Here is a 15,249-nt window from a genome sequence, read left to right as displayed (position 1 = left end):
GATGGTGATGGTGAGGGTGACGGTGATGGCCGTGGTGGTGGTGAAGGTGATGATGATGATGGTGATGATGGTGAACGTGATGACAATGGTGACAGTGGTGGTGGTGATGGTGACAGTGATGGCAGTGATGGTGATGAAGGTGATGGTGGTGATGGTGATGATAGTGGTGATGGTGAAGTTGATGGCAGTGGTGGTGAAGGTGCTGATGATGATGGTGAATGTGATGCAGTGGTAACAGTGGTGATGCTGAAGGTGATGATGGTGATGATGGTGATGATTGTGAATGTGATGACAGTGATGGCAGTGGTGATGCTGAAGGTGATGATGATGGTGATGGTGATGATAGTGGTGATGGTGAAGTTGATGGCAGTGGTGGTGAAGATGATGGTGAACATGATGACAGTGGTGACAGTGGTGATGGTCATGATGGTGATGGTGATGGTGATGATAGTGGTGATGGTGAAGTTGATGGCAGTGGTGGTGAAGGTGATGATGATGATGTGAATGTGATGACAGTGATGGCAGTGGTGATGGTGATGACAGTGGTAGAGGTGAAGGTGTTGATGGTGGTGATGGTTATGGCAATGGTGACAGTGGTGGTGCTGAAAGTGATGGTGATGATGGTGAACATGATGACAGTGGTGACAGTGGTGATGGTGAAGATGATGATAATGGTGATGATGGTGATGGTGATGATGATGAGGAGGATGCTATTGCTGACGTAGATGGTGATAGTGGTAAAGGCTACAGTGAAGATGATGACAGTGGTGATGATGGTAAAGGTGATGAAAATGATGATGGTGATGGTGAGGTGATGGCTGTGGTGAAGGTGATGACAATGGTGACAGTGGTGATGATGTGATGGTTATGATGAAGATGATGGTGATGGTGAAGATGATGAAGATGACAATGGTGATGGTGGTGATGGTGAAGGTGATGGTGTCGATGATTTGATAGGTATGATGAAGATGATGATAGTGACAGTGGTGATGATGATGTGATGGCTGTGGTAAAGGTGATGACACTGGTGACGGTGGTGGTGAGGGTGACGGTGATGGCAGTGGTGATGGTGGAGGTGATGATGATGATGATGGTGATGATAGTGGTGATGGTGAAGTTGATGGCAGTGGTGGTGAAGGTGCTAATGATGATGATGGTGAATGTGATGCAGTGGTAACAGTGGTGATGCTGAAGGTGATGATGATGATAATGGTGATGGTGATGATAGTGGTAAAGTTGAAGTTGATGGCAGTGGTGGTGAAGATGATGGTGAACATGATGACAGTGGTGACAGTGGTGATGGTCATGATGGTGATGGTGATGGTGATGGTGATGGTGATGATAGTGGTGATGGTGAAGTTGATGGCAGTGGTGGTGAAGGTGCTGATGATGATGGTGAATGTGATGCAGTGGTAACAGTGGTGATGCTGAAGGTGATGATGGTGATGATGGTGATGATAGTGGTGATGGTGAAGTTGATGACGGTGGTGAAGGTGATGATGATGGTGATGATGGTGAATGTGATAACAGTGGTGACAGTGGTGGTGGTGAAGGTGGTGATGATGGTGATGGTGATGATAGTGGTGACAGTAAAGTTATGACAGTGGTCGTGAAGGTGATGATGGTGATGGTGATGGCAATGGTGACAGTGATGGTGCTGAGGGTGATGGTGTTGAATGTGATGACAGTGGTGGCAGTGGTGATGGTGAAGATGATGGTGATGATGGTGATGATGATGAGGAGGATGCTGTTGCTGACATAGATGCTGAGGGTAGTGAAGGCTACAGTGAAGATGATGACAGTGGTGATGATGGTAAAGGGATGAAGGTGATAGTGATGGTGCTGATGGTGAAGGTGATGAAGATGACGATGGTGATGGTGGTGATGGTGAAGGTGGTGGTGTTGATGATTTGATAGGTATGATGAAGATGATGATGGTGACAGTGGTGATGATGATGTGATGGCTGTGGTGAAGGTGATGACACTGGTGACAGTGGTGCTAATGATGGTGACGGTGATGGCAGTGGTGGTGGTGGAGGTGATGATGATGGTGATGATGAGAAAGAAGATGATGGTGATAATGGCAATGATGAAGATGGCGATGATGGCGGTTGCTACTTGTTCTCCATTTCATTTTTTGAGAGCTGGTTCTGCCTGACATGTCCATGGTCTTCACAGCAACCCCGTAGGACGTTGTCCGAATTCCATCCCAGCACCTGTTTGCCTGGTGGCCGGTGGTGGGCCGGGAGCTCAGACTGGAAGTCTTCTCTACCCTGAAGAGATGACCAGGGGCACACTTGGTGGGGCTTTTCCTTTCTCCTCTCCTGTGCTCGTGATCTGCCTTCAATTCTGGGCCACAGTTTCAGCTCAGACTCCAACAAAAGCCAACATGCTTCTGCCCTTGAGAATCTTGAAATCATCCAAAGTCTTCAAAGAGAGGCTACTGTTTTTTCCTTTTCTTCTTCTTAGTCCCCTCACTCCCACTCCCCAGGGTTGAAGCTTCTGGGGCTCCATGGGGCCGTGCGTAAAGCTGGCCCGAGAGGGTCCCCCGCACCATCTGGCACTGCGAGGGCCCTGACTTGGACCCATGTTCCACCCACAAGGGGAGGGTGGAGAGAATCCGACCACCCTGTCCACCTGGGCTCTCCCGGGCACCTAGTCGCCATACTCCACGGCCCAATTTGAATATCCTATTTGCATTAATAAATTCAGCAAGGATTTAACTGTTTCTGGCCCTGTCTGGTAGCATTGTCTACACATCCGTCAAAACCGAACAGGTCACCTGAACTGCCCTCCTGTTTATCTATTAATCATCTGGCAAATAAACCACTCAGTATCCTGCCCACCTCAGTAATGTTTGTGATGTAATTTGTTTGGATGCCCAAATGTCACCAGCGTTGATTGTAAGAGATGAAAAAATGTACTTGCTCAGCATAGCAAGCTCTAGGCCAAAATGTAAGCATGAAATCTCTGGTTTATTTTTGTAATAATGTTTACAGCTGTTTAATGACCCTGAAAAGGTTCAGTAGTCTGGTGTTCTGTATTTCAGAACAGGAGTGTATTATGCTTATAACAACCTTGGTTACACAGTTTGAGCTACAACAATTGGAAAATAGTATTTAATAAGAAGCCATTGTATTCTAGGTGAAGTTGTCTTAATTACTGCTTGCCCTTAAGTGTAAGAAAGCAAGGTGGGTCGTGGGGACGGGAGGAGGGTCACTTGAGCCCGCAGAAAGGGGGTCCTCCTGATTCCGGAACCGCGTGCCTCGAGCCCCACCGCGGCGTGGGGAGCCCTCGCTGGGAACCCACGTCCCTCCCTGCCCCGCAGTTGGCAGAGCAGTAGGACTCCTGTAACATTTTCCAAGGCAGCGCTTTTACCCACATTGATAAAAAAAAAAAAAAAAAAAAAAGAAAAGGGGGAATATTTAGTTGTGCTTGGCTAGACAACAATATTTGATTTTTAAAAACCCAGTTGAAATGGTTATTTTGAAAGTCATTTCATTTCCCAACTATTCTTTTTCATGGTATAAGGATAAAACTCGTTCATGCAACTTACTGGCAAGATCTATATTTTTTGGACTATTCATAAGATTACTTTCTTTTTTTCTGTGCTAGCAAAATGAAACTGTATTTTTGTGTAAAATTTATTTAGACTCGTAGCAGCTGGCATTTCTGGTGTCCTGATAGTTTTAAATTTCATTCTGAGCGAAAGATACAATTAGGTTCTCTATTGGAAGAGTTAAGTGAAAACTTTTGTCATTGATATCACAGGAAATAGTTTTGAAGGCAGAAATACAAAATCAAAATAACCATTAGCGCCATCAAAGGCGGCTGAATGGCTCACTGTACCTGCGCTGATGGGAATGATGACACAGAATGTATTTTGATAATCTGCGCACCCAGCGGTGGCTTTCCAGGGCTGAGAATACCGTGGCGTGAAACGCGAAATTGCTCGGCTCAGGAAGGAAACCTCGGTCGCCTCCTGAGGCTCTCAGCGGGGCCCGGCCTGGGCTCGGACGCGGGGCCGGGCCTCTCCACAGGGTGGTGCGGAATGCCGCGGTGGCCGGGACTCGCGCCCACGCCTGGTCCTCTGTCAATATTGACGGCGCCTCGGGTACAGCAGCGTTGCGCCGCGACGCGGGGGGCAGGCCGGGCCAGGACTGGGGTGGAATGCTGTGAAGCTTCCACGGGGTTGGGGGGGGGAGGGGTCCCAGATGCGGCAGTTTGCAGCGGCCTCCCACTGCCCAGCGTGGCTGCCTTTCCCTGCACCGTTAGGTAAATTGCGTTTGCCTCGGTTCCTTCCACGAGTCCCCCGGGGCTTCCTGACGGGCTTCGTGTAGCTTTGGGGGGCCCGGAGCTGAAGGCCCGCAGCAGGCTGTCCTCAGGGCCCGGGCGGTGGTGTCCGTGCTTTGAATCGTGCCCGGGTTTCCCTACCTGCGTGGGATGGTCACGCGCGTGGCCGTGGAGGCTGCTCAGAAGGCCCCGGCTTGCCCCACGCTGGGATCAGGGCCAGCCAGCCCTGTCCGGGCTCCTGGGGTAACGAGTCCAGAAGGTTAGGTGGGGCACACGGTGCTCCAGGTGCTCCCTGGAGCTGGTGACTGAGCAGCGGCAGTGCCACGTGCCGACACTCATCTGCCCTGGCGACTGGGACGGGGGACTGTCCTGTGGCAGGAGGCCCTGCCAGACACACTGACGGCAGGAGGGAAACGCGTGGTCTGAAGGGAAGGCACTCTCCCTGCGCTTGCCCCCCGAGGGGCTGGGGGAGCCGAGTCACGGCCGGCCGGGGAGCCCTTGCAGGAGCCTCACCTCCCCGGCCCCGTGAGCTCTCAGGGCTGCAGTGGGATCCAGTCTCCCTAAGAGCAGGATTAACGATCCCTGAGTTCCCCGGGGTGTGCCTCTGTAGTTTCTAGAGCGCTACTACGGAGGGAACCCCTGCCTCCCCCAGCGCAGACGTGCTCGTGCATGCACGCACACACACCTTGGTGCCAAAGCCGTCGTGGTTACTCCTGTCTCCAAACCATGAGCTCAGCCTCTCTGAGCCTTTGCATCGCTTCCTGTGACCGGTGGCCTCGCCTGCACTGGCCCCGGGACCCCAGAGGCCCTTGACGGCAGGTACGTAGAGGGCCCCCTGGCAAGGATTTACCGAATGACTGACGTAAGGGGTAAATGAATTCCGGATGGGTGAAGTGTCAAGGCTGGAGAAATTGGGGCCGACCCAGGTTTTGTGAGGCCCAGGCCGGGCCTGGGGCCAGCTCATCTTGCCTCGGCTGCTTTGGCCCGGGGACAGCACACCAATTACCCCGTGCTCTTTCCAAGAACTCACGCTCCCCTTTCTTGCTCTGAGTCTGGCGGCTGGCATCGGTTCTGACTGACCCATCGCAGGGCCTGCACCTGCTCACGGAATCACGGGGAGCCGGTCTCACCAAACATTCGGAGATAATTGTCTGGCGGGGCCGGTCCTCTCCCAGTGGGGCTCCTTGGAGGGGCCGGGGGCTGTAATCCTCAGAGCATCTCCTTGAGAGCCGGCCAGCTCTGCCCAAATTCTGAGCTCTCCCATGGGTCCCCCGTTGGGTGGTTGAGTGAGTTCTCAAGGGGATAGCTGCTCGGCGGTGGCCCAGGCCTGGGACAGTCACCCCGGGCACATATGGTGAAAGCGCTGCTGGTGGGGGTGGCCCCCCTTGGTGGTTTTTGATCCCCTCTGTCCTAGGTTAGCCAGAGACCCTTCCAACCAACCCCAACAGAACCTGAGAGCTGTGCAAACGCTGAGTTTAGGTGGCGCGAGGCTGGGAGGAGAGTGTGTCTCCTACAGGGCTAGCTTTCTTTTACGGGCTACGTTTATAGGGTCTCTTCATTCATTTATCCATCCATTTGGCCAGAAAATGCTGAGCTTACAATGGGCCAGCTCTGCCCCTGGGCCTGGAGGCTTCCACCGTGGCCGTGCATGTTTGTAAGAGGGTCAACGACAAAACTTTGCCCTAGTGGTAAGTGCTGTTGGAGAAGGAAGAGAAGGTGATGGGGTCGAGAGAGGCCGGGGGCAACAGCCTCAGACGAGGGAGGCACGGGGGTGTTCGTGACAAGGGGCCCTGTGAGCTGAGACCCGCGTGAGGACAGGGAGCCGGCTGTACCTTTGCACGTTCTAGAACATTCTATCTCCCCTCAGCTGACGCATCAGCAATGGCACCTGAAGACCAGTTCCTTATTAAAGCTTTGTTGACTGAAAGAATTCTTTTTTTTTTTTTTTTTTTAACGTATTAAAAGAATTCTCTGTCCAGGCCTCACTTGCAAACTCCCCACATTCATCATTTGAGCAAATTGAGCCGTTACTTATCCAGCACGAGTGGGGACGGGGGATGGTCTTCGACTTGGTGCCCCTCATCCAACCTGATTTGCAGTCTCGCTGTATTGCACATTCAGCCTCCTCTCCCTCCTGCTGAATTGGCGTCAGCTCATCAGCAGCAACCTGAAAATAGCCTGTCTTTCTGGATTCATGTCTTCTGAGAAGGCCAACTGGGCAGCCGTTGGATGTGGGCCAGCCATGTTGGCTTTGGACTTTCCAAACTTCCCCAGAGCTGTTGGGTGGAATTCTGAGCACTCCCCAGTGGCTTCAGGGTCATGATCCGTGTTTGCTTGGGAGAGGAGCCAGCACAGCCGGATGGAGCTGGAAGGTGGAGAAGGGGCTCCGGGCAGGGCCCTGGGGGCTGACGGGGTCCCTGCCTGGGGTCTTCCAGGCACCGGAGCTGCCCTAGCAACTTCCGCACCCTGGGCCTGCTCCTCCCTGCTGGGCACTGGGTGCCACGGGCTCTGGGGCCGGCCACTCTTGTCCACCAGGGTGTCTTAAGTGCCAGGGACAGGGCCTGGCGTCCGGCGGGAACTCCGCAAGTTTGGCGAACGGATACAAGAATCTCCGTGATAAAGTACTCCTTTTCTGACCAGTCTCCAAAATGGACTTTTTGTTATTATTATTTTCTTAATCTGCGTGTAGACTGCCACCAGAAACAAAACGGAAAGATGGGGCACCGGAGGCTTCCTTGTGCTGCAGGTGACCATGTGCCTAGATGCGCGCGTGAATGTGCGCAGGCGTCCACGGCCTCATTCCTGGACGCAGCCAGCCCCGCGCCGTGGCTGCAGTTTTTCTCCCTCCTGCAGATACACATTCATGTCTTTTCCTTCCCCCCCCCTTTGCAAGACGCACTCACGGCCCGTCCTCTTGCCAAGGAAGCCAGGTCTCCCGTTGGAGACCCTCCATGCCGGGCACAGTCTGCCTGGCAGGAGGCCCGGTAGGTAGCAGACCACCCCCCCCCCCCCGTCTCCCCCAAGGGCTGCATGCATTTCCTCCACAGTTGAGCTCTGTCCCCTACCAGTCCCCGGAGGGAATCGCTTGGCCCAGGAATCAGTCCTGGCCGGGGTTAAGCGCTGCTCCCGGACCCCCTGGCTGGCCGACACATGTAAACATCGGGATACAAAGAGGAGAGATGTGCAAAGACTGTTCCAGTTGCAGGAGGCGAATTTGGACTCCTTCAGGTGGAAGGCAGATCTGGACATGGAAGGACCCAGGCATGGGTTCGTTGCCTTTCAGAGTTGAGCTCCTGGCATGCCGCGGTGGGGATGGGGCGGCTGGGGGCATGCGTGCGTGTGCAGGTTCCTTCCACCACCACCCCCCCCGCCCCGCAGTGTGGGCTTCGCAGGTCTGCACAGGCTGGGGAGGGGGCAGAGAGGAGCATTAAAAGCAATTACGCAGACCAGCTTTGAGTGTTAGTGTTTAACAAACAGCTTTGAGTTCTAATTTTCTGCAAAACACATACTGCAGGTACAATTTGTACTCATTACTGTATTCTGGGAAAGTTATTAAAAACACTCAAACTTGGTTGAGACTTCCTATGGCATCATCCCTGGATTTTAATTGGTTTTTATCTAGTTCTATAAAGGATCTCTTTAAGCCCAATCAGAGTCCCTGCCTGGGATAGCATGCCAGTGCCAGGCAGGGAGGGCCCATCACACGGTGTCAGTCCTCGCCCCCACCCAAAAACGAACAGCCTCGACGACGACGATCCACTAGGATTCCGTCACCGGATAATTTACACCTCCTTTGACGGGCACGGTTACCAAATGACAAAATAACAGCGTTTCGTAACATAAGGGTTAAATCTTAATCTCTGAGGTTTGCAAAGCCGCTACTCGCAGTCTCCTTAAAATTTAATATACCTCGTTAATGCTTCCTTGCAAACACTGAAGGATTTTTATGATTATAATCATGTGTTACAGCACCTAGTACTGTTTCTAAGCAGCATACTAATCAGCTTAATGAGATATTACTGCACTTTTTGTTGACTAAAGCAAAATCCCTTTTATTGTTCTAAAGCCTGTCCTTTACTTTATTTTTTCCCAAAACATTATCTTGTTTTATTATGTACCAGTAAATATCATGCCATTGGGGTTTTTTTTTTTTTGGGGGGGGGGAGCAAATCATAAAATAATCTCTTTCATCTCAGACTGGCGAATGTATTGAAAATAGTCACCGGAAACAAAAGTTCCAAGTGAGTCTCTGGTCTCGCGGTGAAAGCCTTTCTGCTCGAAGGCAAACTCTGAACGGAACCAACAGGTGCGGGCGCTGCAAGGGGGACGGGAGGAAAAGTTTAACACGTAGACCCTCGATTTGTTATTAGGTGTTGAAAGTGGTAAAACATGAATAATTTACACGTGAATGAATAATTGCAGTCGGTAAATAGAAAATACAAGGAAGACGGTCTATCGCCAAAGCAAATTGGAGGAGCGGTGCCATATTGCATAATTGGCATTTAATAATTCATCCTTTTATTATTGTTTTTGACTCTAATTCCTCGGCATCCTTACGTGTAGGTTAAGGCCCGCAATGCAAATCCCCCAGCAGCCGATGCTGTGCGTCCGCCGCGCCGCGGTGCCCGGCTCGGGTCTGAACTCTCGCTCTTGGTTTGCAGGGATGGAAGAAGCCAGCCTGTGCCTTGGAGTGGCGGCGGCGGCGGCGGCGCCCGAGGCCGAGCCCCACCTGAGCGGCCCCGTCCTCAACGGCCAGTATGCCATGAGTCAGAAGCTGCACCAGATCACCTCCCAGCTCAGCCATGCCTTCCCCGAGCTGCACCCCCGGCCCAACCCCGAGGACAAGGCCCCCGCGCCCCTCGACGAGAAGGCGCACGTGCCCATGAGCGGCCAGCCCATGGGCAGTCAGATGGCGCTCCTGGCCAACCAGCTGGGCCGGGACGTGGACACCAGCCTCAACGGGCGGGTGGACCTGCAGCAGTTCCTCAACGGGCAGAACCTGGGCATCATGTCCCAGATGAGCGACATCGAGGACGACGCCCGCAAAAACCGCAAGTACCCGTGCCCGCTGTGCGGCAAGCGTTTCCGCTTCAACAGCATCCTCTCCCTGCACATGCGCACTCACACGGGCGAGAAGCCCTTCAAGTGTCCCTACTGCGACCACCGGGCGGCGCAGAAGGGCAACCTCAAGATCCACCTGCGGACCCACAAGCTGGGCAACCTGGGGAAGGGGCGCGGGCGGGTGCGCGAGGAGAACCGCCTGCTGCACGAGCTGGAGGAGAGAGCCATCCTGCGGGACAAGCAGATGAAGAGCAGCCTGCTGCAGCCCCGGCCCGACCTGAAGCCCCTGCCGCACGCCCAGCAGGCCCCGCTGGCCGCCTGCAACCTGGCCCTGCCCGCCAACCCCAGCGTGCCCGACGTGGCCCACCCGGCGCCCTCGCCCAAGCCGGCCAGCGTGCAGGAGGACGCCGTGGTCCCGGCCGCCGGCTTCCGCTGCACCTTCTGCAAGGGCAAGTTCAAGAAGCGCGAGGAGCTGGACCGCCACATCCGCATCCTGCACAAGCCCTACAAGTGCACGCTGTGCGACTTCGCCGCCTCGCAGGAGGAGGAGCTCATCAGCCACGTGGAGAAGGCCCACATCACCGCCGAGTCGGCCCAGGGCCAGGGCCCCAACGGCGGCGGGGAGCAGTCGGCCAACGAGTTCCGCTGCGAGGTGTGCGGGCAGGTGTTCAGCCAGGCGTGGTTCCTCAAGGGCCACATGCGGAAGCACAAAGACTCCTTCGAGCACTGTTGCCAGATCTGTGGCCGGCGCTTCAAAGAGCCCTGGTTCCTCAAGAACCACATGAAGGTCCACCTCAACAAGCTGTCGGTGAAGAACAAGTCCCCCAGCGACCCGGAGGTGCCCGCGCCCATGGGCGGCATGTCCCAGGAGGCCCACGCCAACCTGTACTCCAGGTACCTGTCCTGCCTGCAGAGCGGCTTCATGGCCCCGGACAAAGCCGGCCTGAGCGAGCCCGGCCAGCTCTACGGCAAGGGGGAGCTGCCCATGAAAGAGAGGGAGGTCCTGGGCAAGCTGCTGTCGCCCATCTCCAGCATGGCCCACGGCGTCCCCGAGGGCGACAAGCACTCCCTCCTGGGGTGCCTCAACCTCGTGCCGCCGCTCAAGTCCAGCTGCATCGAGCGGTTGCAGGCGGCCGCCAAGGCTGCCGAGATGGACCCGGTCAACAGCTACCAGGCCTGGCAGCTCATGGCCAGGGGCATGGCCATGGAGCACGGCTTCTTGTCTAAAGAGCATCAGCTACAGCGCAACCACGAAGACACTTTGGCAAACGCCGGAGTTATGTTTGATAAGGAGAAGCGGGAGTACGTGTTAGTGGGAGCAGATGGCTCCAAGCAGAAAATGCCTGCTGATTTCGTTCACAGCACTAAAGTGGGCAATCAGAGAGACCTGCCAAATAAGCTCGACCCTTTAGAAGGCAGTCGGGATTTTTTGTCACACGGGCTGAACCAGGCGCTCGAGTACAACCTGCAGGGTCCCGGGAGCATGAAGGAGAAGCCCACCGAGTGCCCCGACTGCGGCCGCGTGTTCCGCACCTACCACCAGGTGGTCGTGCACTCCCGCGTGCACAAGCGGGACCGCAAGGGCGACGAGGACGGGCTGCACGTGGGCCTGGACGAGCGGCGCGGCTCGGGCAGCGACCAGGAGTCCCAGTCGGTGAGCCGCTCCACCACGCCGGGCTCCTCCAACGTCACCGAGGAGAGCGGGGCCGGCGGCGGGCTCTCGCAGACCGGGAGTGCCCAGGAGGACAGCCCGCACCCCTCCTCGCCGTCCTCCTCAGGTAGGCTGCCGGGGGAGATGGGGGCCCTCGCTGTCCGGGGAGGTGTGGCGGGGAGAGGCCGGCTGTCCGTGGGCCTCCGGGGAAGGGCCGTCGCGGTTCCTCCAGGTGGGCCCTGAGCTCCTGGGCCTAGCTGGCGGCGGGTGGACCTGCCTCGAGGGAAGGCTGGCATTTCCAGCCTTTGGCCTTCCCTTGAACCCTGGCTACCAGGAAGCAGAGCTGATCCTCCTGCGTGCACGGCAGCCATGGCCAGTCGCTGTGTCCACCAACAGGCAGGGCCCGTCCTTCCCCAGTGTGTGCCCCGATCCCCATCCGCCATCATCCCCTCGTCTCTGGAACCTTTCGGCTCCATCCGTGATGTGAAGGTGTAAGTTCGGACCCCCAAGGTCGTCACATGTGGGCGTCCCCACCCTCCCTCGCCAGGCCACACCTGTCTCCTGTCCAACCCGCCCCCCCCTCCCCCGCGGCCGACCCCTCCCAGAATCACAGCGTGGCTCACCTGCCCACCTGCCGGGCCCCTCTAGCCCGAAGAACCACACACACCACTCTCCTCCCGACGGTTTGGAAAAACACAGAGAGGTTTGAGACACAGATGCACGACGGCGTGTCTCAAATCGTACTGTGTTACACGGGCGGTACAGCTTTGCGATCTAAAATAGCAAAGCAGAAAATCTGTCATCGAAATGTCTGTGAAACGCTGAAGCTTCCTGGCCCGGTTTGGGGGAAAAGAAAAAAAAAAAAAAAAAAAAAAGAAACCACCCAAAAAAAAAAAAAAAAAAAAAAACCCAAAACAAAACAAAAATGCCCACTGGCCTAAGACTGCTAAATTAAAATCCCTACCTAACAGCAGGTAAGCTCGTTGCCTGCATCCCTATTTTCAAAGTCCCTTTCTAATGGATGGTAAATTGAAAGTTATATCTGTAGCCCTTTATAAAGAAAGCATCTCGCTAATACTGTAATCATTCTGCAGCCTAACAACAGAGGAAATCATGCCATAACAAATACCCTGTTACTAATGGCAACATTGATTTCTGCAATCAGCCATTAAGTCTAGAAAATGAAAGACAGTTTGAGGCACCTCAAGGCACTGCATCGCCCACTGTGAAAGGCGTGGCGGCGCACTGTTGAGGGTCATTTTGGTAAAGTTTTTCTTCTTCTTCTTCTTCTTCTTCTTTTTTCCACCCCCCCTTTTTCCCCTTCTGGGTTCCGGTGAACATGTCCGTATTGGGAGCAGTTGACCGCCGTAGTTCTTCAGGAGATGCCGGTTTAGCTCTGTTGTCATTGTCGTGCCTCGGCCTAACCCTTCTTCCAGGACAAAAATCAGTATTAACGGAAAGCGTGGGTCCGCGGGCTTCTCACCCACCAGTAAAGAACTGTTAAGGCACATAAATCTGAACTGCACATTCCAGAGATTCCGATAGCACTTAATGCTGCTGTTTAAATACCCATGAAACACACTGTCTGCTCCTGGAGTCCTAGACTCGCCGGCGATTTATTTCTGGTGAGGCCCCCTCCCCTCCCAGCACCCCCCTGCCCCCCCCCCCCCCCCCCCCCGGCAGGGCCTGACCGGGAGCGTGAGTACCACGGAGGGCGTGAGGCCACGGCCGGCGCACGGGGTGACCGCTGCGCGCGACGGATGAGATGCCAGGGAAGGGTGTCTGAGTTTCACGGCCTGACAGCAGGAACTCCTGAAAAACGGATCCATCCCCCTCGTGCAGAGGCAGCAAAGTGCCAGGCGGGCCCCCTGTCAGGAGGGACGATTTCCGCCCTCCTAGGAAGAGGTTCCCCTGCTCTGGGGGTGCAGGGGGAGCATCATTGCACCGTTTTTGGATCCAGGGGGGTGGGGATGGGGGGCCTTTAAGGGGCAGGAGGCAGAGGGCAGACTGGCTCCCCTAAGTTTTTGGAGTGATGAGGAGTTAACATTGACAGATTTTCATCCCTCTCCCAGACCTGCTGAAATGAAAAGGTCTCAGCAGAATATTCCGGCACCAAATGTTCGGCTTTATTAATGACGTGTTTACCATGTTTTTCCCACCTTCTGGCCAAGTGATAGCCTCACACTATTCTATCTCTGTAGTTTCCATATCTGTAAATACTCTGTTGCAAAAAAACAACAACAAAAAAAAAACAACAAAAAAAAAACCCACAAAAAACAACAATAACAATAACAAAAAACCAAAAAACAAAACAAAAAAAGAAACCCACTTTGCTTAAAACAACCAACCGGGCTTACAACTCAAAGGAGAATTATTCTTGAGTTGCAGTTATCTTCTCACTTTAATTTTCCTCATTGAAGTATTTTACCATCGTGAGTACTGATTCTTTCATTTCTGGTTGACTTCTTTGTTTTCTTCATATTCAAATTAGACCCTTTCATAATTTTCCGACTAAGTAGGAAAATTGATGGCATACCAAGATGCAGCCCAAATCAGCCCCGCGCCCCGGGGGCATTCAGGTTTTCCTTGGGATTAGGACCCTTAACCAAATCTGGTTAGTCTTCCCTCTGATTTCTAACAAGTGTGACTTGTGTAAAGTGCGATTAAAAATAAGCATTTAAATAAAAGTCTTGACACAATAGGCATTTTTATTATTACCTGTTAGGAACCTGCAAGGTGAAGGTGGGGGGAAAAAGAATCTCTAAGCCCTTAAGTAAAGAAAGGAGCACTTATTAAGGCTTCTATTAAGAAATAACTGCAAAACACGGTTTTACAAATTTCTCAGACTGCATAACAATGTCGCAAAACTTAATTTGCATCACTTGATTCTTTTTTTGTTGGAAACTGGGTCAGTAGGGCCTGAGAAACTATTTTTTCAGATCTTAACCAGTGAATTCTTCTTTATAAATCGCTGCTCTTAACATGATAGTAGTTCTGAATTCATCATAAAAAACCTTTTTACAGAGAGCCTCTTAGAACAGATCTCCAGAAGAAGGCTTACAATGAGTGGCAGAGGCGTCCTTTGTTATCTGATGTAATTCTTTGCAAAGGAGGATTGGGAACCGAGTGGCTGTTTAAAAATGTCTTGCTCAGACCGAGACGAAGAAGGGGTCAAGTTTGCAATCAAACAGTTACTGCCGAGATGGGCGACTGTCACTGGCTAGGCTAATGTGGGATGCAGCTGTTTGTTATGTGAGCAAAAGAATGTTTGAATCAGTGAACATGTGAAAGTGATTCCAGTGAACCAGAAAATGTGTTTGTTCTTTGGCTCTCCAAACTGCTGAGAACCGAGCTTAAGATCAACCGCGAAAACCAGGACCTTTGACAAATTGAGAGGTCATATTTTCTAACAGAAAATGGACAAAACCAGTCACATGGATCACTTCCCCATCTCCCCCCCCCCCCCCTTTGTTTTATTGCTGCTGCTGCTGCTGCTGTTGTTGTTGTTGTTGTTGTTGTTTGTTGATGATTTGACTTCCCCGGTAATTTCGCACCAGCGTGGATGTCGTCTCTGCCTCCGTGTACGACGCCGAGGGAAACTGTTTGGAAAACAGCAGCTTATACGTTTTACTCTTTTATGACATTTAGAAAGCGGGGCGGCTGTCCTGACGCTCCCTCTCGTTTCCCGGCTCGCGTGCAAAACCCTCCAATGGCATGGATCTCTGCGTCTCTCCCCGAAACCTCCACGAAGACCCTGTGCTCAGATCTGAGCTTTCCTCTGAGCCAGAAGACGACCAAAGTTCTGTTTCTTTGGGTTTTGCCTTGGAAATCACGCTCAGAATAATTAAAACTTAATGTACTAAGAAACGATACTGTTCATTATATCCAACAGGGCAGTTACCTTCTGCATTCCCCATAATTTTGGAGAGGGGCTAATTGAAGTGTTGATGGTGGGAAGGGGGTAATTGAATGCGTTGACCCTCTGTTCATTAAATAAAGTCGGCTAAGTTACGTGATCAATGGAAAGCCAGGGAGAGACGCACAGATGAAAACAGTGTTAACCCCTACTTCTTCTGCTATGATATTTTGAGATGGTCAAGGATTATTTGATCAGCTGGGCTGGAAGCCTTGTGGGGTCTCCTTTTGTTGCCTGAGCCGCATTCCTGAGATGCTGGGTCTCCAATCCTGTGTAGGCCCATTGACCACGCATCAGAGGCCTTTATCCTGGGCTCCCTTGCATTTAC

The 15,249-nt window shown here is 53.1% G+C and overlaps 1 protein-coding gene across 13 annotated transcripts in view; it reads left to right on the top strand.

Annotated features, from left to right (window-relative positions):
- ZNF536 (zinc finger protein 536) overlaps positions 1-15,249 on the top strand; it is a 430,736-nt gene that overhangs the window by 182,512 nt on the left and 232,975 nt on the right. For 7 of the 13 annotated variants that reach the window (XM_025425268.3, XM_025425264.3, XM_035710203.2 and 4 more), the window contains one exon: positions 8,955-11,132. In XM_025425268.3, the coding sequence (XP_025281053.1) occupies positions 8,957-11,132 (2,176 nt within the window). In that variant the 5' untranslated portion in view covers positions 8,955-8,956. Of the gene's footprint in view, positions 1-4,211; positions 4,276-8,954; positions 11,133-15,249 lie in introns of those variants that run through there. The other 6 variants (XM_025425270.3, XM_025425261.3, XM_025425271.3 and 3 more) reach the window with 1 other exon arrangement.

This window comes from Canis lupus, chromosome 1 (assembly GCF_003254725.2).
Source record: "Canis lupus dingo isolate Sandy chromosome 1, ASM325472v2, whole genome shotgun sequence".
Lineage (NCBI taxonomy): Eukaryota > Metazoa > Chordata > Mammalia > Carnivora > Canidae > Canis > Canis lupus.
This window is presented reverse-complemented; position numbering and strand designations above follow the sequence as displayed.